Source organism: Vicugna pacos, chromosome 10 (genome assembly GCF_048564905.1).
Source record: "Vicugna pacos chromosome 10, VicPac4, whole genome shotgun sequence".
Lineage (NCBI taxonomy): Eukaryota > Metazoa > Chordata > Mammalia > Artiodactyla > Camelidae > Vicugna > Vicugna pacos.
The window spans coordinates 58,474,376-58,495,428 of NC_132996.1; the positions used below are offsets into that span (position 1 = coordinate 58,474,376).

The 21,053-nt window shown below is 52.3% G+C and overlaps 1 protein-coding gene across 1 annotated transcript in view; it reads right to left on the reverse strand.

Annotated features, from left to right (window-relative positions):
* Positions 1 to 6,853: 6,853 nt before the first annotated feature.
* Positions 6,854 to 21,053, reverse strand: part of ALX4 (ALX homeobox 4) — a 45,215-nt gene continuing 31,015 nt past the window's right edge. Inside the window, exons 2-4 of the mRNA XM_006212323.4 lie at positions 19,968 to 20,278; positions 13,839 to 13,967; positions 6,854 to 11,334 (exon numbers count right to left, since the gene is read on the reverse strand). Of these exons, the coding sequence (XP_006212385.1) occupies positions 11,005 to 11,334; positions 13,839 to 13,967; positions 19,968 to 20,278 (770 nt within the window). The 3' untranslated portion in view covers positions 6,854 to 11,004. The remainder of the gene's footprint in view (positions 11,335 to 13,838; positions 13,968 to 19,967; positions 20,279 to 21,053) is intronic.

A 21,053-nucleotide genomic window follows, 5' to 3' on the forward strand; every position in this document is an offset into this window, starting at 1 on the left:
TGGTAGTGGCTTAGATTAGGACAGTAGCAACAGAGGTGATGAGGAGTTATATATTGGGAGTAGAATCTATATTGGACTTACTCATGAATTGAATACACGAGGTGAAAATCATAGAGGATTCACAGATAACTCCTACATTTTTGTTGTAATTGAGTGATACAATTAACTGAAATGTGGCAGACTGCAGGGGTAAGGGCAGGGAAGTGTGAGAGGGAAAATCAAGAGCTCCATACTAGATGTGTGAAGTTTGAAATGTCTTTTGGACACTGAGAGGTAGTGCTATTTAAGCAGTTAGATATCTAGAGCTCACGGGAAAAGTTAAGGCTGAATATACAGATGAGACTTTAAAATCATTAAACTAAATGCGATAACCCAGAGAGTAAGAATAGGTATAGAAGAAAAAATGACCAGGGCCTGATGTACTAGACTCACTCTAAGATTTACAGGTAGAGAAGAAAAGGAAGAACCAGAAAAGGAGACTGAGGAGTTGCCAGGGAGTTAGGAAGAAAATCAGAAGACATCTGTAAGATAGATGGTGATAAATTAAAGATGCACATTGTAAACCTAGAGCACCTGCTAAAACCATTTTTAAAAGAGGCATAGCTAACAAGGCAATAATGCAGATGGAATAGCATAAAAATACTCAATCAAAAAGAATTGACTGAAGAAAGTAAAAAAAGAACAGATGGTACAAATAAAAAAGCAAGACAGTAGACTTAAATCCCAACATATCAATAATTACATTAAATGTAAATGATCTAAACACTTTAATTAAAGGACAGAGATTATCATTCTGAATTAAGCAGCAAGGGCAATTATATGCGATCCACAAGGAAAACACTATAAAATACACTTAAAGTAAAAGGGTAGAAAAAATTATACTAGACAAACGTGAGCCACAAGAAACTAGGAGTGATGAATGTCAATAAAGGACAAAATAAACGTCAAAACAGGAACAGTGACAGAGGAATAATTCATAATGATAAAGGAGTCAATTCATCAAGAAGACAAAACAAGTAATCCAAAATATGTAGGCACTAACAACAGTGCTCCAAAATATATAAAGCAGAAGTTGACAACTGAAAGTAAAATAGGAAAACTACAATTATATTTGGATGTTTCATCACTCCCCTCAGTAATGACAGCACAAGTTGATAGAAAAATCAGAAATAGATGACCTGAATAACACTGTCAACTGCCTTGGCCTAATTGACAGTTATGGAACACTTCATCCACCAATAACTGAGTACACATTCTTCTCAGGTGCACATACAACATTAACCACAAATGCATCACACCATAAGATAAGTCTCAATAATTTTAGAGGAAGTGGAAACATAAATAATATGTTCTCTGATCACAGTGGAATTAAATCAATAAGAGACATCTGGGGAAATCCCTAATAGTTAGAAATTAAATAACATATTTCTAAATACATGTGTTAATAAAGACTCAAAAGAAGTTAGAAAATATTTTGTGCTGACTGAAAAATGAAAACACTGTATCTAAATGTGTCAGGTGGAGTACTTGGTGATCTATAGCTTGATGTGCTAATACTAGAAAAGAAAACTAAAATCAATTATCTAAGCTACTACCTTAAAAAATTGAAAAAATTAGCAAATTAAATACAAAGTAAGTGGAAGAAACAATAAAGACAAGTTTGGAAATAAATAGAAAATGGACAAAAATGTAGAAAAGTCAATTAAACAAAAACTAGTTCTTTGAAAAAAATCAATAATCACTCTAGACTGTTTAAGGAAAAAAAGAAAGAATATATAAATTACCAGTATCATGAATCATGGAGCATTTGTACAGATTCTAAAAATTTTAAAGGGAAAATACATGTAGGCTTTATACAGATAAAGTCTTTATCTGTATAAAGCCTACAATGTAGATAAAATGGACATAATCTTTGAAAGACACAAAGTGATGAAGAAGAAATAGAAAATCTGAATAACCACATACCTGTTAAAGCAATCAAATCCATAATTTAAGACTTCCCACAAAGAGAAATCTAAAAGTCCACATAGTTTTACTGGCAAATTCTATCAAACAGTTAAGAAATAATACCAATCTTACACAAACTCTTTTCAGAAAACAGAAGAGGAAGAAATAGGTCCCAACTCATTTTATATGAAAATTTTCCCTGATACCAAAAGCCAGACAAAAAAATTACCAAAAAAAAAAAAAAAAAGAAAGAAAAGAAAGAAAACTACAGGCCAATAGCCCTCCTGAACAGAGACACAAAGTCCTTAAAAAAAAAAAAGCAAACTGAATCAGTCAATATGCAAAAGGATGATAACAACATGACTAAAGAATACAAGGTTGATCTAATATTTGAAAATCAAATCAAAATAGTTCACAACATTAACAGAATAAAGGAGAATAACCATATGATTATCTCAACAGATACAGAAAAGACATATGACAAAATTCAACACTCATTCATCTATATTAAAAAAAAAACAAAAAAAAAATCCACACAAAGACTTGTACACAGATGTTCATAGCAGGTTTACCCATAATAGCCAAAACCTGGAAACAATGTTCAACAACAGATGAATGGGTAGACAAATTATGGTATATCCATACAGTGGAATACAACTAAGCCATAAAAATAAGGAACTACTGAGACACATAACATGGGTGAGTTTCCAAAATAAGTGAGCCTGGGAAGCCAGATACGAAGGAGTACATACTGTACATACATACAGATGTACTCTTGCATATATAAATACATTCCACTTATTAGAAGTTTTATAATAAGCATAACTAATCTAGAGTGACAGAAAGCCAATCACCATTGCCTGGGGCTGGAGGCTGATTGGGATGAGACACAAGGGAACTTTTGGGGGTGAGGAGAAGGTTCTATATTTTGATTGTGTTGATGGTTACACGCATATATGTATTTGTCCAAACTCATCCAAATCTACATGTAAAATTGGTGCATTTTACGTTATGTAAGTTATGCCTCAATAAAGGTGATTATTTTTTCTATCATCCTTCACAGTTCCTTGGTCATCACAGATGGGTATCACTTTGTCTCTCTCTTTGCTTAGGACCTCTAAGTCTAGGCTGCCACCAGTCCCATTGCCTCAGTTTTGTGTTTTCTCTTGTGTTCTTGATGTGGAAGGAGAGTGGGATCACTTCTGACCTGGTTAAGGAGATGAGACTTGAAGTGGGCTTTGGAGAGGTAACAGGTAGAGATGGGCACTATGTGGATAGCGGTGTGCTGGGAGGTTGGGCAGGCACTTTGACCTGAGGGGAGTGAAAGGAAATAAGAAGATGAGAAAGTATACCATATGTCCTAGATTTGCAGGAGCACCAACTCCAGGTTGGGGCATTAGAAATGAGGCTGAATAAGGGTGAAGGCTTTTCAGATGACTGTTCTGGTTGGGGAAGTGATCAGAGCAGACCCTTCTCAACCATCAGAGCACATGATTCCTCTGGTCTCTACAGCTCATCACTATTTTCAAATATTTTAAATCTTTTGGACTTCATAACCACTTAACGTCCTGTGAGATAAGCAGGAAGGAGTTGGTTGTCCCCATTTTACAGATGGAAATATTGAAAAACCAGAGGATTTTAAGGTCTTGCCTAAGATAACCAAGCTAATAAGTTGCAGAGTCAGCTCTTAAATCCAGCTCTCCTGTCTCTCACTTCACCGCATGGCTTCCTGGCTGGTGCTTTTCTGTGCCTTCATCTGGACAGAGCTTTCTGTTCAAGCCTGTCTTGGAGAGGAGATGTGGGCTGTCTTTGTGCTTCATTCTTCTCATCCTTCCCTTGTCCTCCCAACAGACACACACGCTCTCTCTCTCTCTCACATCTCTTTCTCGATCTCACGCATTCATTTTCATTCTCTCTCTCCACAGTGTAGTTGGTTTTAATGTCATACCAGCAGGGAGCTCCTCCCTTTCCCCCAGAGCCTGGAAATGACAGAGATGCATTGTGGATACAGCACAGAGAAGGGAAGGAGAGGGGGTCCTTGATGCAACCAAAAGAGAAATCTCAGGGGGTGTGGCAAGAACACTCTAGCCCCTGGGTTATCTGAACCGTGCCCTGAGCAGGGCTCTGGGGGCATCTCATACAGGCCCCACAGCGGGTTTGCTTCCAACTAGTTAAGGCAACACCTTAACACATGGTGCACACATGGTCATAGATTGAAGCTCTTTTCAGAAGTTTGCCCTTCCTCAATCCTGTTGGTCTGTGTTGAGCTAAAAGAAGAAAATCTGTTTGGAATCACAGAATTCCTGGGAAAATGTCAACTCTCACACCCCATTGTCTCTGGAGATGGCATGCATCTTCTCACTTCTGAGCCCGATTTTGGGGGACGGGCTGTTGGTGGAGGGCCTATTGTTTCCAAGCAGCTGAGCATGCAAGTCTGTCCTGTGTGAGGAGAAGGACCACCATTACTGCGTCACTCCCGCCCGCCCCCACCCGCCACCTGCCAGATCAACGGTTCTGCCGAATCACAGACCAGCCAGCTCACCTTGCCCTGAGGCTGGCAACTGTTCTTGCAAGTCCTGGGGCGATGGGATTGGTGAGGCACTGAAGGGAAGAGCAGTTTCTCTGGGGGTTGGAAAGAAGCTGTCTACAGACCACCCCTGAGGCAGGGTGGAGGTGTGGAAGGCTTAGGAGCATGGGGATTGCCTAGGGGTGACCCAGAGAAAGCTTTGAGATGAGCCTTCAGACACAAGACCTCTCAGGCCGACTTGGGGAGCTGGTCTTGTGGTGGCCCAACCCCAGAAATACTAAACAAAGAGGTCAGGCTTCCTACCCCAGCCTTGGCTCGTCAGGGATGCACATGACCCTGGAGGAAGAGAGTGGGCAGGGTCCATGGCCAAGCGGAGGCTCTGAGTTCACTCCACCCTCATCTCTAGCCTTCCTCTTCCCATCCTGAACCGGAACAGAGCCTCTGCTCATTCCCACCTTCCCATTCATTCACTCAGTTGCTCAATGTACTAATTCTCTGAGGCATTCATATATGAACCGAACCAACCTGTCTTTTCCTACGGCTTTGCAGGCGTGTGGGGCAGTCAGGCCAGTACACAGGTAACGCACACAGTATTACATGCTGAGACACTATTACAAACAGTTCTGCGGGAGCATGGGCGGAGCAACCACTGGCCTGGAGGTGGGAGTTGGAGTAGGACACCGGTTAAGAAAAAGCTTCACAGAGGCTGTTACCATTTGGAGGAAGCCGTAGAGGATGAACAGGAACTCTCCTGGTAGAGAAGGCTGGTGACAGAGCACAGGCGTTCTAAGCAGACAGATGGCAAGACTAGTAATGTGGCCAATTGAAAGACCCCAGATGGTTTGGGGAGCAATGAGGGATCCTGGTGGCCAGACAGGGAAGGACTGAGTCACAATTAATATTCAAGGAATCCCTGCTGGAGTGATCCTCCCAGAGACCCTCCTCAGAGGCACAGGTCCTAGGGATGGGTTACTTGAATCACCAGGGAGACCCAAATGACCCCATCTAGCCATCCTGCCCTTTGGCAGTAGCATTCGTCCGGACTCTGGGTTATTGGGGTTGCTCAGCTCCTACAGACAAAAGCAGGAGTGTGAGGCGGGTAGCTCTCTGTACACAAGGCATTTCCCCCTCTGCTTCAGGTCCCACCCTGGGACTTGGCAGTGACTTAGTGGAGAGTCCAAGAGCTGCCATGACCCTAAGAGATGACAAGGGTCATTTTTAAAAGCAAGTTCCCATCTCAAGCCAATCTAAAACCCAGCTGGGTCTATACTGCATGAGAACTTACCCCACAGGTACCAAATCTGCACTATGGCTCCAAGAAAGCAACGTTTAAACAATAGGAAAGAGAAGATGAAGAGTTTCCTATTGGACTCAGAGCCAGTATTTGGAGGCAGATGTCTTTCTCCCGGGAAAAATCGTGGTCTTTCATGTCACTATTGCCACATCAACTTACAAAGCCCATGCACGTGTCATCTCCATTTAATCCTCCCCCTGCACTGGTAAACTGGGCAGGGACAGGCTTATTCCCCTCCTTCAGATGTGAGAGTTGAGCGTCAGGTCATCTGGAGAACCAAGATGCCTCCCCCCTCGGCACAGGGGGCCCTTGGAGACTAACTGCCTCTTTCTTGAGTTACCTTCATGCTGTAAAGCAAGGAGGCGCACATTCTGTAGCAGAGCCTGGGTCTCCCTGACTTCTGCTTCGTAACGTGAATTTAGAGCTTCGCTTTAAAAAATCACCTGACTGTATTTGCTGCAAGTTTTCTCAGCCACTAAGTATAGAGCCAGGACGCAGACCTGCCTATCCTGGAAGCCTGTCCTGCGCTTTTCCTGCCAAGCAGCCAGGTCTCCCCACCCTGGACCTCCATGCCCTGGCTCTCCTGCTGCTTTCAGAACAGTCCCTGGAAACACAGACCTACTATACAAGTGACATCAAGGGGCTGACGATGCCGGCTGTGAAGACTCAAGGCGCTGGCCGTGTAGGGCATACTGAGGCGCAGGGGCTAAAGGATCCACCGCCGCAGCCCTAAGATGCAGCCCCAAGATGCGTCCCAGGGACGTGCTCCTTGGTGGCCCCCTACCCCCCTCGCCATCCCCCTCTGCTACCTGTCTGCGGTGCAGGAAGATCCTCTGGGATAAAGTTAGGGGGGCGCCCCAGCCCCTCGCAGGCCACGCACCCCTCTTTGTGCAGGAGCCCTGGCAGGGCCACCTGTTGTTAATCTAGCCCTGGTAATCCATTCTGCACTGTGTCAGCAGTTCAAAAGGGCACTGTTAGTATTTTTTGCCGACTTCAATTAACGTGAGATTTCAGAGGCCCCTCTGATCACATTTCATCTGTCACAAGTCAGGAACAAAACAGACAGGTTCCAGTTGAGAGGAGGAAGGAGAAGGAGTTTATTGCAAACAACAACCAAACAAGACAGTTCGGGCTGTGCCCAGCAAAGGGTGCACTGGGGGTGCGCAGCGGCGTCGGCGCTCCCGTGGGCCCAGTGCCTGGGCGCCTCCGGCCCCTTCTCGTCAATAGTCCTCCCCTCCCCCACAAGATGTAAGTGCAATAACTTACTTTAAAAGGCAAGAATGTTTCTTTTAATATTTTGCTATAATGTAGTTACATGATGGTATAGGCAGTAAAACTTTATGGAACTGACCTCATTTTTTGTACATTTTTTTCTGAAATTTTAATGTCTTTTTAATATATATTTTTAATATTCCACCCCAGGCCATTAAGCTAAAGGAAAAGTTGCGTCTACACAGGGTTACGGTATCTTACAAGGAGAACAGTCAGTATTGATTGAGGTTCATGTTCCGTCTAGCACTCAGCTCTTTTCAACCACTGCACACCAAACAGACTATTAGACGTTGAAAACTGTCTTTCAAAATCAGTAGTATAAAGGCCTAGCTCTATGTATGTAAGTCAAGGGGGGAGAAGGGACAGGGCAAGGTCAGGTAATATTTTGTTCAACTTTCCTCCCTCCGGCATCCTTAAGGAAGTCAAGGGGGCTCTGTGTGACTTTGAGAAGCAGGGTTTTGTTGTCTTCCCATTTTTCTCTTTAATGGCCATGGATTATTATCCTGGGGACCCGTTTGCCAGCCATCCTCACCCCTGCTAGGCCTGTTTGCTTTCACACCTGATGGTCAGGACCATCAAGCAGACCGGAAGCCCCAGAGTGTCCAGCCCAGCAAGAGAATGGCTGCGAAAGTAGGATATGTGGTCGTTTTTGTGGAAGAGTGCCTCCTGCCGACCCAGCCCAACTGAGGGCAGAGGGGACACTAGAGCTGGGCCCAGCATGGCCGCAGCCCCACCTCACCATGGCTACCCCACCCCCTTGCAGTGTCTTTGAACTAACCTGGCGACCGTGCTCCCCAAAGCTGGAGGCACGGTGGTAAGAGCTGAGAATCAAGTATAGTTGAAAGAATTCAAGGAAAGGTACAAAGCCCACGTCCTCCAAGTACCTTTGAAGACTTGGGGACCAGCCTCTCTGTGTGTCCCCAGAGCCCTCGTCTCCCACGCCCTGGGAGCAGCGAGGCATCTGAGGGCGGTAGCAGCACCTCAGTGTCCAGCCTTGGCCGCTGAGACTGGTTCCCAGCGGGGATCAGAGGCTGTCAGTGTTGGGAGGCTGCTCGTGGGTCTGCCAGCCACCCATCACTTCCGGTTTGCCTTGCCATCTCTGCTGAGATCTTAGGCAAATAGCAAAGAAACCCCACCTCTTTTAGCTTATTGGCTTAGCAGTGACCCAGAGTGGGTCCATTCTCCTCCGCACCTGCCTTCATGAGACCTCGCTCCTGAGGACGCCGCCAGCCCCAGGGAGCCACCCGAGCTTGCTGAGTCACCACAGGAGGTGTGCTTCAGGCACCTCCTGCACTTGCAGCCTGAGGAGGCAGGAGGCCCGGGCCCAGCCTCCTGAGCGGGGAGCACTGCGTCCCTCTGGCCACCAGAACCTGGGCGGCCTGTCAGGCCGCTGGCTCAGGTGAAACGCAGCTCAGGGTGGTCACGTCCCCACCGCAGGCCAAGGATTTTTCCTCTCTATCATGAAGGGACTGGGCTAACTACAGGGTTTCTAGTCCCTCCCAGCTTAGTGATTCTGTGATTCTTAGAGTGTCAGGCAGGCCAGGGGCTGGGACACAGTGGGGACAGGCCTGGGAGCGGGCAGCTACCTGTGGGGAGGTGCCCAGGAGTGTTTTCCACTGACATTTTAATTCTAAATACTTGGCTATGTTGGTTCGACAGGCAGGCAGGCAGAGCCAAGAGCCTTCTTCCATTGGAAGCTTTTTCTTCTCAAGCTTTGGGCTGAATTTTGCCTGACTTAGGTCTGGCCCAGGCGGAAAGCAGATACCTAGAGGAACTGATCACCAGAGGTCCCTTCCAGAAGATTCCACTTAGAGCCTTCTCTCTCCCTTCCCTCATCCTCGGGGGCTGTTTTAGTTCTTTCTCTTTGTTGGATTCTCTCCCAGATGAGAATATATACCTCTGGCGAAAGTTCCTTCCCAGCCAGCAGTACATTTAAGGAAGAACTGGGGAGCCATCTCCAGTCCGAAGCAATTTCTTCCTTCCCTTCCCTAGACTTTGGGCGTCTGAGTGGTTTCAGCCACCTCAGGACTGGAATAGGCTTCCTAAAGAGTCATTCCAAGATCCTCAAACATATGAAACACTAAAGCCAAGCCTTCAAGAGCATTTAATTCAATGTCCAAGACCCTTTTCACTTCTGGAAGATCAACTTTTGAGCTACGGTTCACGAAGAGGTCTGACTCTTAAGGGCGGTCAAAGCCAGCTCCTTCCCCAGTCTTGCTTCTGGAGCACATGAGAACATGAGGCAGAGATGGGACTGTGATGTCCCCCAAAACCTAAGCAGCTCAAGAGGGAGGGTCTCACTCCTCTCGGCCCACCCAAGATGCTGTCCTGCGTCCAGGGCCCTGGGCCTGGTGGCCCGGCCCCCCTCACTGGCAGGATCGGGAGAGAAGGTAGAAAGGGCAAGCACTTCTCCCCAGGGGTGGCCTGCTGGAGGGGCCTCCCAGGGCTCTGAAAGGCCTGCCTTGGACGACTGGTACCCTGTCCCTGAGCTTAGGTGACAGCTGGGCCCTGGTGCCAAAACTCAAGCTGCAGGCCTCAAGTCAGGCAGATGCGGAGTTCCCCTCAGAAGGAGAACTCTTCCTGCAGGCAGAGAAATCTGCTTCCAGAGGGCATCCTGGCCCCTGTATCTGGGACAGAGCAAGTGGCTCCGAGGTGCTCAGCCTCACAAGCCCTTCCAGAGGCCAGAAAGAGGAGCTGGGCTCCCCCATCCCCTAGGGCAGAAGTGCAAGGGCAGGTGCCTAGAGGATCCCGGAGACCCGCCCGCATGGAAGGCTCTGGGCAGGTACGGCAGGCTGATGGGGGATGGCCACCTGAGGCCGCAGGGGGCCAACCCGCCTGCCTGGAGGCTGAGTGAGCGTGCACTCATCCTCTGGTGGATCCCGCGCACTGCTCCTGACCCTCTGCCTCTGTGACCCCAGACCCTAGTTGGTGTGTCCGAGGTGTAAGTCCTTCCACACCAGAACACAGCTCAGCAGCCCCAGCGAGTGACCAGGCTCAGAGAGGGAAAAAGCGTCTCCAGACCCTCCTGGAGGGGCTGAGCGGACGGATTAAAAAGCTACCCAGATCTGCCCGCCATCACTGCCACCCTGCCCGTGGCGGGACGTCAAGCAGCCAGAGAGCGGATGTGTGTGCGTGAGCCCCTGCCCCACCCGGACACCTCCTGGCAGCCCTCCTCCTCTGCTAGAAGCTTTCTCCCAGCGCCGGGGGTCCCGTGGGTGGTCTGCATCCTCCCCTGCAGCATTCACTCAGATCCAGAGTCTCCGGGTGGGTGAGAGTGGGGACGCATCCCCCAGGAGCCAGCATTGCTGGGAGACAGCAGGATCCTTCAGCTCCAGCTCCTCTGCTCTCTGCCCAGTTCCTCTGGGTGTGTCCAGCACAGGAGACAGCAGGATGGGGTGCCTCACCATCCAGGGTGAAGGCAAGGCAGGTGCCGTGGGTCCAAGAGGTTGGATTCCGTGGGCTTTTAGGAAGTGAAAAGAAGTTGGGAAGGCCGGAGGCCATCTCTGCGGGGCAGCCTGTTCTTTGGACACAGTCACCGGCCTGGTGACCAGGGGACCACACAGCAGAGGGAAGGACGGACATGACTGCACTGTTGCCACTGCTGGGGCTGGGTGGGAACCTGTCCTTGACTCAACGGTCAAACCGGGCAGGGCGGAGGAGGAAGAGCCGGGAGGAAGGGTCTTCAGCTTACAAAGGATGCAAAGCTGCAAAACATGGCTACCTGGCTTCCTCCACTGGCTCCGGCCAGGAGCAGGGGCTCGGCCCCAGTGCCTGCTGCCTCCTCCTTCCCAGCAGTCGGTGGGGCCTCTGACTTGGGGGGGCTGAAAGTGCTGAGGGTCAGGCCCCGGCCCAGGCCAGGTTCCTAAGAGGAGAGTCGAGTGGGGGGCTGGGGGCCTGGGAAGCATGGGCGTGGCCAGTGCCCCGAGGTGGGGGAGGGTGCGGGGATGGGACAGGAGGTGCCCTGTCATGTGGCCCAGGAGATGGCCGCGCTGTGCTCCTTGGCCTTCATGCGTAGGGCCGCGATGCTCGACGTCTTGCGGTCCGGCTCGCCGTTGAGCTCGTAGCCGTTGAGGCCTGGGCTGAGGCCCGCTGCTCCAAACAGGCCACCCATGTGCGTCTGGCCCACGTGACTGCCAGCCCCGGCGACACTCAGGAAGTCGGTGACGCCACTGGCCCCGGAGCCAGGAGGGTGGGCGTGAGGGGACATGCAGGCAGGCACCGGGTCACAGGGGACCACACATGCTGGCACTGGCGAGGCAGCCCCGTTGTTGCCAATCCAGGACGGGTTCTGAATCTGGGGAGAGGGGAGGCAGAGATGTCACTGGCTGGCTGGGGCCGGGGCAGGGGATGCACACCAGAATGACCTCTCCTCGCTCACAAGCCCACCCTGGTGATGAAACTATTCTTGAGTGCTTACTTGGGAGCCTCTCAAAACCTTTATGCCATCCAGACCCCTAGGAGGGTTTGGGTTTTAAGCTCTGTCTCCTCTGTTCCCAGGGCCAGGCCAGCAGCAGCTGGGAATTCCGTTTTAAGGACTGAACTTCAAACTTCACCAACGGTCCGTTCACAGGCCTGTCCTGGGGGCACCACCCCCTAGCTGAGGTCAGCCGCTGACTTTGGTCACAGATGCAGACTTTGTCTCTCCATCTGTGGATGCCATTAGGGTCAGAGCCTGTGTCTCACTCACCTCTGGCTCCTCCCCAGGCCTGGCGCATCCTAGGTACTTGATAAATGGCAGCTGAGGCCAACTCAGAGAGCCCTGGCAATGGGGGCACGAGCTGTGTGCTTGCAGGTTGCGGTGTGCAGGAAGGGGGTGGGGGGAGTGGGGCCTGCATTCTCTCAGAAGTCAAGGACGGTGGCGGACGTCCCAGAGCTGGTTCCCTAGAGGCTTCAGAATGAGCTCAGGGACTGAAAGGGCTGCCTTAGGAGGTGGTGAGCGCGGATGAGTGGCTGGATGGAGCAGCTGGGTGCCCACCTGCGGGGGCTGGGGGTGCCGTGAGGTGGGGGGTGTGGAAGATGCTCTGGCAGTGGGGTGAGGGTTGAACTGAACATCTGATCTTATATCTGTGCAGCTGTAATCCTGCCCCCCTCCCCAACTGCCACCTCTGGACTCCATTTTCCCCTCAGCATTTATGGAGAGGTAGAGCTGGGGACTCAGCCAAAAACGCGTCTCCCCAGGTGTCCTGGGTGGAGGGCAGGGTGAGCAGGATGAGCTCTGAGGAGGAGCTAGTGCATCTCTCTCAGCTACGCCCATGGGCTTCTCAGTGGCCCGCAAGTAGCTTTTGCTGGCCCTCACCTCCACCTACCCCCATCCCCAGTGTTTGGAGTGCACTCAGGGAAGGCACTTAAAAGCACTGAGGAGGGAGCTGTATTCTCAGATCCCACGGGGCCTGTAAGGACGACGAGAACTGCTTGCAGATTAGCCTGGTCACAGTCCTCCCCTCGGTCCCCGTGAGGAGGAGTGGGTTGGCCATCCCCCACCCCCTCTCTCAAGAGACCTGGGCCGCGTGATGTGTGGCGCTGCCCTGAGAGGGATGAGCACGCCCCGTGTTGTTTCTCTCCCTCCAGTGTGTGAGCTCAGGCAGCAGAGATCCAGGCCAAGGAGTGGGGGTTGGAGGTCCAACCTCCAGGGCACAGAGGGAGGCTGGGTTGGGGGAGGGAGAGAAGGGAGAGAGATGGAAGGATGTGGTGGGAGCTGATGCAGACGCTGTGTGTGCATGAGACACCCCCATTCCCCAGCCTCACCTCTGAGCCTGACCCTTGATCCCTTCCATGTGAATCCTGAGAGGGAGAGGGGCAGAGCTGGTCCTAGTGGGGTGCCCAGGGCCCATGTGTTAGCATGGCCCAGAGACAGCAAGAAGAAAAGGAGACTCAGGAAGGCCTGTGCACACTGCCACTGCGTGGCATGGCCGGGCTTGGAGCTGCAGGCAGAGGCCACGCCCCAGCAAGGTCTGAGAGGGAGGAAGTGGGTGCTACTGCCGCATAGGTCGAGGGGTGTCTGGAGTGGACTTGACCAAAAATCCACCTCTCCAGTGTCCTGGGTGCCTGAGGTTATCACAGTACTCCTCGTCCCTTTGCATCCCACTGAGGACTCAAATGCCACTAGAAGGGGGACCAGCTGACAGCCATGGAGGAAGATGCTGTGGAAGATGGGAGGGGAAGGTGGGACAGACGCCCGGGAGGGCTCAGAACATGCAAAGCAACCTCTCTAAAGCCATATAACTCACAAAGCACTTCTGCACAATCTAATTTAGCACTTTCAACAACCTCATAAAAGGTCTGGGGCAGGTGCTTTTATAATGCCCAATTTCCAGGTGAAGAAACCGAGGCTCAGAGCGCCTGTGACTTGCCTGAAGGCAGAAAGATCTGGAGCTGAGATGACAGCCTAAGTCCTGGGTCTCAGAATTCCACATTCACTCCAGCCTTGCCTCAAGTCCTCCAGATTTCTAGACCCCTCTCTCCTAGGAAACACTCTGGGTGGCTCCCAGTGGCCTGCAGACTCCCTGGCCTTCTGCATTCCTTGGTTTGGATGCCCAGAGCAAAAGTGGCCAAGGCGGCAGAAGAAAATGCAGTTCTCACCACCCCAACCTTCCCTTCTCTAAAGTCCGGCCACGCCTGGGTTAACACTCACGCTGGACAGAAAGAGCTCTGGGCCTCCCACATTCTGAATGAACAGGCACCTGCCTGGAATGGGCCTGAAGGGCGACTCAGAGCCCTGAGTCCTCTCTCCGGGGATGGTACCCCTTCTCAGGGTGTGAGGGCCTGGGGGCCAGAGCAGGGCTGGGGGCAGGCACTCACCTGGGCGTAGTTCTCTGCTCGGGTGAGAAGGGGCAGCTCATAGGCCGTGGAGAAGTGGGTTCGAACCTGCTGCATCTGCCCAAAGCGCTCCCTCTTCCTCCACTTGGCCCGCCGGTTCTGGAACCAGACCTGCAGGACAGAGCAGTGGCCACGGGGTCAGGCCCGGAGCTGGAGGCCCCGCCCCACCTTGTAGCGTGCGGTAGGGTCTCCTGGTATGTCTGCCTTTGTTTTTATCCTCAAGAGTTTACAATCTAGAGTGATCTAGAGTCAGGAAGGCAGAGAATCAGGAAAGCGGTTTACACCAACTATCTGTGGGCGTGATCTTGGGCCAGTGACTTCGTTTTCCTAAGCTTCAGAATCTAGGGCACAAAACACGTCACTGATCATCTTAGTGGCCATCTAACCAGCCCCAACATGGTGTGGCTGAACCTGCTGGGGCCACAGACTCCTGGGGAGAATTGGGTAAAGGCTGTTGAAAGCTCCTCTGGAAAACCATTCTCCTAGGTGATTACGCGCGTGCTGTTTTGCCATCATTTTCCAAAAGGTCTATGACTTCCTGGGACTTCTCAGCCCAGATTCAGAATTCCCACTTCCTGAATCCTCTGTGCAGCCTTTTGTGGGAAACAGTCTCCCCACTCAGAACCTACTATGTTAAAGATTCTCTGGGAGATGGAGGTTCAGCCGGCAACAGAGGCAGCTGGGGACGGCTTTGTGGAGGGAGCACCGGGCACTGCGCCCCGAGTGCTAGCTGGAAGGGCGGACGTCCAGGCGGAGTTTAGGAAAAGTGGGTCATGTTCAGAGACCTCAGGAGGCCACACGTCAGGTGGAGGAGTGATGGGAGAGAAACAATCGTGGAAGTGGGAACCAGATCAGGGAAGACCTCAAATGCCAGGTGGAGGGGCTTGTGGCGGTGCCATGAAGAGAGGCAGCTGCTGCAAAGTCTCAGGCCCAAGGGGAGGGGTGGAGGCCCTCCTGTCACTGAGCATGGGCGATGGGGCGCCTGACTGGGGGCCTCATGGAAGGGAGGGGTCTGAGTCAGGTGTGTGAGCAGGGGTCTTTGGCAGTGGGGTGGGTCCTTTTCCTTTGCAGGTGTGTTTCTGTCAGGCTGAGAACTTTCTCGAGGCTCACGTGTCTGCCACCCCTGCCAGTGACTTGGGATCTGGAAAGGGGGTGATGGGGGCAGGAGAGGGTGGGAGAGATGGAGTGAGGGGGCTCAGCTTCCAGGTCAGATATGGCTTCAAGCTCAAAGGCCGACCTCAGAGCTCCCTAGAGGGAGATTTCTGTCAGCTCCATGTGCACCTGCTGGCTGACTCAGGCGCATGTGGATACACCCCAAATAGTACACTGCCCGCAGCCTGGCTGAGAGCACGGAGCTTCCTTGGAGGAGGGAGAAGGAGCTGGGCTTGAGGCCTGGACAGGTTCCCTGCCAGGCAGCACAGAGGCTGCTCGGCCCACCTGAGCTTCTGATGCAGCTGGGGCGCACAGTGCCAGTGGGAGCACTTGGCATTACCACTGGCCTCAGTTTCTGCATCTCGAAAATAGGGACAATATCTGTGCTGATGGCAAGAGCAGCAGGTGAGATGAGAAATGCAGTCACAGAGTTTTTAGGGTACTTCACATTTGTTTATTTACAGGTCCTGACCTTTCTTTCTGTCTTTCATTAGAAGAAAGAAGTCAGAAAAGAAGAGGTACCTTTTTGTGGCTCATATTTGTGTGGGGAGGGTGGGGGTGAGATGGAAGTACAGGGCTGCATTTCAACCCAGTGTACAAACATGAGACACACACACACACACACACACACACACACACACACACACGGTGCTGCTGGCATTTCTCTCAGCATCTCTTTGTTTCCTCATCCTGACTCTGCTGCAGGAGAAACACTCTCCTATGTCCCCCCTGGAGCTGGCCCTCTCCTGGGCTGGGGGTCTCAGCCCCTGCCCCAGAGCCTCCAGAGGCCCCTTTTCCTCCCGGGACCCTTGGGGTCTGGGTCCAGGCCGCCCTCTGGGAGCCCAGGGCGAATCAGGCCTCCTCTCTGCACCACTGAAATGGGATCCCCCTTTATCAGTGGCCTGGAATGGGGGGCTGGGGGCAGGATGAGAGAATGAATCGGAGGCGCTTGTTTTCATTTCATGTTTAATTTCCTGCAGGCTTAGCTCAGTCTTTCCTTTCCGCTCCTTCCTCAGCCTCCCAGGGTTTTCTCCGGGGGAGCCGGGGGAGGGGAGAAGCCCACTGGAGGCATCAGGATGTAGGGCCGCTGTCTCTCCTTGTGCTGGGGGGAGAGGGGAGGCTAAAACAATTGATGTTGTCACCACTGGGGGGTTTCCCTCGAGTCTCGTGGAGTGGGTTCCGTGGTGGGAATGCGGAGGGGAGAGGTGCTGGTGGAGGTGACACAGAGGCTGGGCTGGGAGGGACACAGATGGGGGAAGGAGGCAGCCGGTGTCCTGCCAGAGGGGCTTGAGAGTTGGAGGGAGGAGCAGAGTCGGGGAGGTGGAATGTGGGGTGGGGGCTGAAGCTGAGTGTGGGGGGACGAGGCGGGGGAGAGGGAGACCCGGGTTATCTGGGAAGACAGATGAGCGAAGGGGGAGAGGCAGCCGAGATAGCACCGTCTTTGGGAAGGGAGTGGAAGAGGGTCAGGCTGAGGGATTTATTTGAGAGCTAAAGATGGAGATTGTGGGAGGCAGCTCAGCTGGAGGGGGAGCAAGCTGATGGGAGCAGAACTGCCCCCCTCCACCCCTCACCTCCAGGTCTTTCCTCCCTGGGCCTTACCTTGCATACAAGGCTGGAGCTTTCCTGCCCAGATAAGGCTTAGCTAAGTGAGCCTCACTGGTCTTCCATCTCCTGACACATAAATTGGGTGGTGGCAGGGGTGTCCTCATGGGCCTCTTCTGTGCTCACATTCAAGGGCCCTGAGACTCAGAGCATGCTTCCACTTCTGACCCTTGGAGCTTGGGGCCCTGACAGCTGCTCCCTAGATGCTTTGTGGCCACAGGCCTGTCTCCATTGTGCAACCCCGGGGAGAAGAGGGGGCTGCGAGGTCCCGGCCTTCCATCCTGCGTGTCGCGCCCCAGGACCACCCCGCTCCTGGCCCACCCCAGCCTGGGCCCACTCAGCACAAGCTTCTCCCCAAGGAACCAACCATCTTGGCGGAGGCCTCACTAACCGCAGCCCATCTGGGGCCAGGGTGGGGTGGCCCAGGGTGGGGAGGCCTCTGTCTTATTGTCTTCAGACACCAGCTGCAGAGATTGGAATCCCAGACAGCAGAGAGAGGCCCCTGCAGCACCCTGGAGTGGGGCCAAACCCCAGGCTTCTTCCCAGGAAAGGTCCGTCTCGGGGCGGGGAGGGGGGTGCCATCGCCCCTCTCCCTGTCCCCACCACCACTCGACACCAGGCACCTGGCTTCCCACCAGCTGAGTACAGGCCCCAGACAAACTCAGCAGAGGCACGCAGGGGGTCCCATCACCACTCCCCCACCCCCAGGACACTGCCAGGCTCAACCCAGAGGTCTGACGCACATGACGATCCCACCCACCCTGCTGCCTTTATACAAAAAGACGTCTCAGAACAATCTGGCACTTGTCCTGGTACAGAAGACTAAAGTAAAAGGAGCACTGGGCTGGAACTCAGGAGTCCCACATTCTAGTCTCAGCACTGCCACTGAATTGTCTTTCCTGGGTCACCTGACCACAGGCGCCTCTGGTCCTCTCATTTTCCTCATTTTCTGCCTCTGGTCCTCTCTTCTTTGTTATCATATAAGAGGACCAGGTGATCCTTTCCAGTACGAGCATTCTATAATTCTGTGGTCCTCCCCTTAGATGATAAGATATGCAACACACCAGAGTTTCCCTTTCTGCCTTGGCTGCCAGGAAGCTTAGGGTTGAAATTGGCGCTTTGTGGCAACTAAAGTCCTTAGCCTAGATTTTTGACATAATTACCTTCCCATTTCATGACATTGTTCTTGTTCTTAGATGAAATTGTAAGCTGCCTTAACACCTTTTTGGAAGTGGGCATAAATGTGTGTGTGTGTGTCAGTCTGTCTGTGCAGAGAGAACACTCCATTTTAGCTGTATTGTGGTGCCTGAAAAATGCTAAACAGACCCCAGTGTCATTCCATGTGTTGTACTGGAAGGACCATCCTTTTGATACTAAGTGAATTCTACTTCCGGGTACTCCTGTCCATTGGTTAGCGACACACACGTACACACATGTGTGCATATGTGTACTGCACAGAAAACGAACGGTTAGCCCCCACCAACACAGCACCTACAGGAATGTCCCATAACCAGCCGCCCCCTCTCCACCTGCTCCTTTAGCTCCTCCCAAATCCACTGGCTGCGCTGAGGTCAGATGCTGGGGTTCCTGTCCAGCCTTGGAGGCACAGGAAGTTGCGTGGCTGGGTCTCCTGACTCAGGTGAGAATGTGGGTGTGAGAGGGCTTCTGTAGTCACAGTGAGGCCTCAGCTGCCCTCCTTCCTTCCCTAGTCACTGTGAGCTGAGCTGGAGGGGAATAAACCAGGAAGCCTGCCCTTGGGAAGGCCACCAGACAGCTCCAAATCACTCTGGGTACGTGCCATTTCCGGATGGCTGTGTATTCACTGACAACCGTCAGTCCTTTTCACATTAGCTATTTGAGACAAAAATGTTTCTGGGCCATATTACAAATGCCTCTGCCTTATTAAACAGAACATGGTTGAGATTGATGAAGCTGTTATTGAAATACCTTAGAAATGCTCTGCTGAAGATTTTGGTAGCAAAGGACAGCAACAGGGGCCACCCTTCGGGTCTGCTGAGTAACCTAAGGCTCTTGGTCCTGGCACAAAAGGGACCTGAGCTGAGCTGTGCTGAGCTGCTCTGAACTGAGCTGCTTTTTGAAAACCACTTTGCTCTCAAGCTATTGATTTCCATAGTCCACCGAGGGGGAAAAGCTACTATCTGCCAACACCTTATTTGCTATTTCTAACATGCTCTGGGTCAGAAAAGCAAACCGAACAGGACGTTTATTGTGTGTTGTGCTGAAGCTTGAGCTATAGTGCATGGGTCTTGTCACCTGTGCTGCTTGGGCACTTAGAGGTCTTTGCTTCCTTCCTGGTTCTTTTTGTGTTGTAATTTCATGCAGGGAGTGGGGACACATCTCTCTGGACAAAGGTCAGTTGGTCCCAAATATTTATTTTTTGCCCGTGTCACTTTGAGTTCAGCCTCCTCTAATTAGTAGAAATGCAGTGAGGAGCAATCAGACAGTTCCTGCCCTCAAGGAACTCACATTCTAGTGGGAGAAGGCAAACATAAAATAATTTTAGCCAATCATAAATTCTATAAAGAAGATAAAATAGGACAATGTGGTAGAAGGTGACCAGGTTTGCTTGGGTTGTGTTGTGTTGGGTTGGGTTGAGTTGGGTTGGGTTGGGTTGAGCTGTGTTGGGTTGGGTTGAGTTGGGTTGGGTTGAGCTGTGTTGGGTTGGGTTGAGTTGGGTTGGGTTGGGTTGAGCTGTGTTGGGTTGGGTTGAGTTGGGTTGGGTTGAGCTGTGTTGGGTTGGGCTCGTTTGGGTTGTGCCAGGTTGTGTTGAGCTGTGTGGAGTTGTGCTGGGTTGAGTGTTTTGGTGGTTGGGTGATGGAAGGGGGCTACTGCTTCAGCCATGGTGGTCAGGAAGACGACTCAGAGGAAGCTTATGGAGGAGGAAAGATGGAGGAGGAGGTGGCTATTCTGGGCAAAAAGAAGAGTTGGGTTGTCTCTGATTCCCCCACCGGGCTGCTGTGGATATCTATAAAATCCTGTTTCCTTTCTAAGAGATAGGCCTTCCAGAGCTGGGACCAGTCATCATTGCCTTCAGGAAAGGGCCTGGACTCACACAGCCTGTAGATCTCAGAAGCACAGCTCACAGCCTTCCTGTCCCTCCACGGGGAACCTGCCCCTGCTCCAACCAGAGCAAGAAACTGGAGAGTAAAGTGAATAAAAGACTCACGCTGGTTGGAGCAGAGGCACGAGGGGCAGGCTGGGAGCCTCTCAGGCCCTCCTTGGACTGAGGTGAAGAAACCTGGTGTGACTAGGGGACAGTCAGGCAGTCCCAGCTCTGGCCACCAGCCCAAGGGCAGGCCCTGCCCTCCCATGCCCTCACCGGGCACCCTCGCTGACCTGCACACGGGCCTCGGTGAGGTCTGTCCTCATGGCCAGCTGCTCCCGCGCGTACACGTCGGGGTAGTGGGTCTTCTGGAAGACCTTCTCCAGCTCCTCCAACTGGTAGCTGGTGAAGGTGGTCCTGTTCCGCCGCTTCTTGCCCTTGTTGCTCTCCGAGTCGGCCTTCTCCAGCGGGCTGGGCAGGTCGGCACTGGCCCGGTCCTGGGGCCCCTTCACCCCGGCCTCCTTCACACTGAGGTAGCTGCTGTCCATCCCCACGGTGTCAGAGTCGGGTGGCAACTCTGGCTCACCCAGGGAGCTCTCCTTGCCTGAAGAGGGAGAAAACAAGGTCAAAAACCAAGAGCTGAACCACGCAAGAGAGGAGGGAGGCACGGGGGAGCCATCCCCTGCCCTTCTCCTTTCTGGGAAGTACTGAATGGGAAGTCAGGAGACTGGGGTGCCAATCCTGGGTTGCCATGAGCATCCTGTGACCTTGGGCAAGTCCCTTTCTGTCTCTGAGCCTCTTTGCCGTCATCTCAGAATGGGCCCCTTTCAACACCAATGATATGTGACTCTGGATCAGCCGATCCAGCTGACTTCTATAACATGTAATCTCCACCCCACTGACTGGGCTCCTTCCTCTGGAAGGACTCCCTTTGCCAAAACTTCTCCTTTGGGCATCGAGGATGCTGACTCAGTGCCTCGGACTCCCAGAGGCAGCAGCAACTGAGCTTAGGGAGAGGAAAAAAGGCCTCTCCTCTAGTGGGCTGGTCCTGTTTGGGGTTCAGCAGGGGCCGTGGAGGCTCTGCCCACGAACTCCGTGCTGAGGGGTCCCATCCCCCTGCCCTCCACCCTGGTCTCACCTGTTGTCCAAGCAGTGTCCTCCTCCCTCCAAGTGGGGACTGCGTTTACTGAGGAAGTTGGGCACCTCCCCCTCCGACATGCCCAGGATGCCGACATGGGGGCCCCAGCAGATTTATACAAAGTGCACAACCCGGGACCCACAGCCATTGCTGTCTGACAGAACGCGGCTCTGCAGGCTGATTCCTGGATGCTCAGAGCTGGAAAGGACCGGTCAAACCCGTGCAGGTCAAGGTTGAGGAG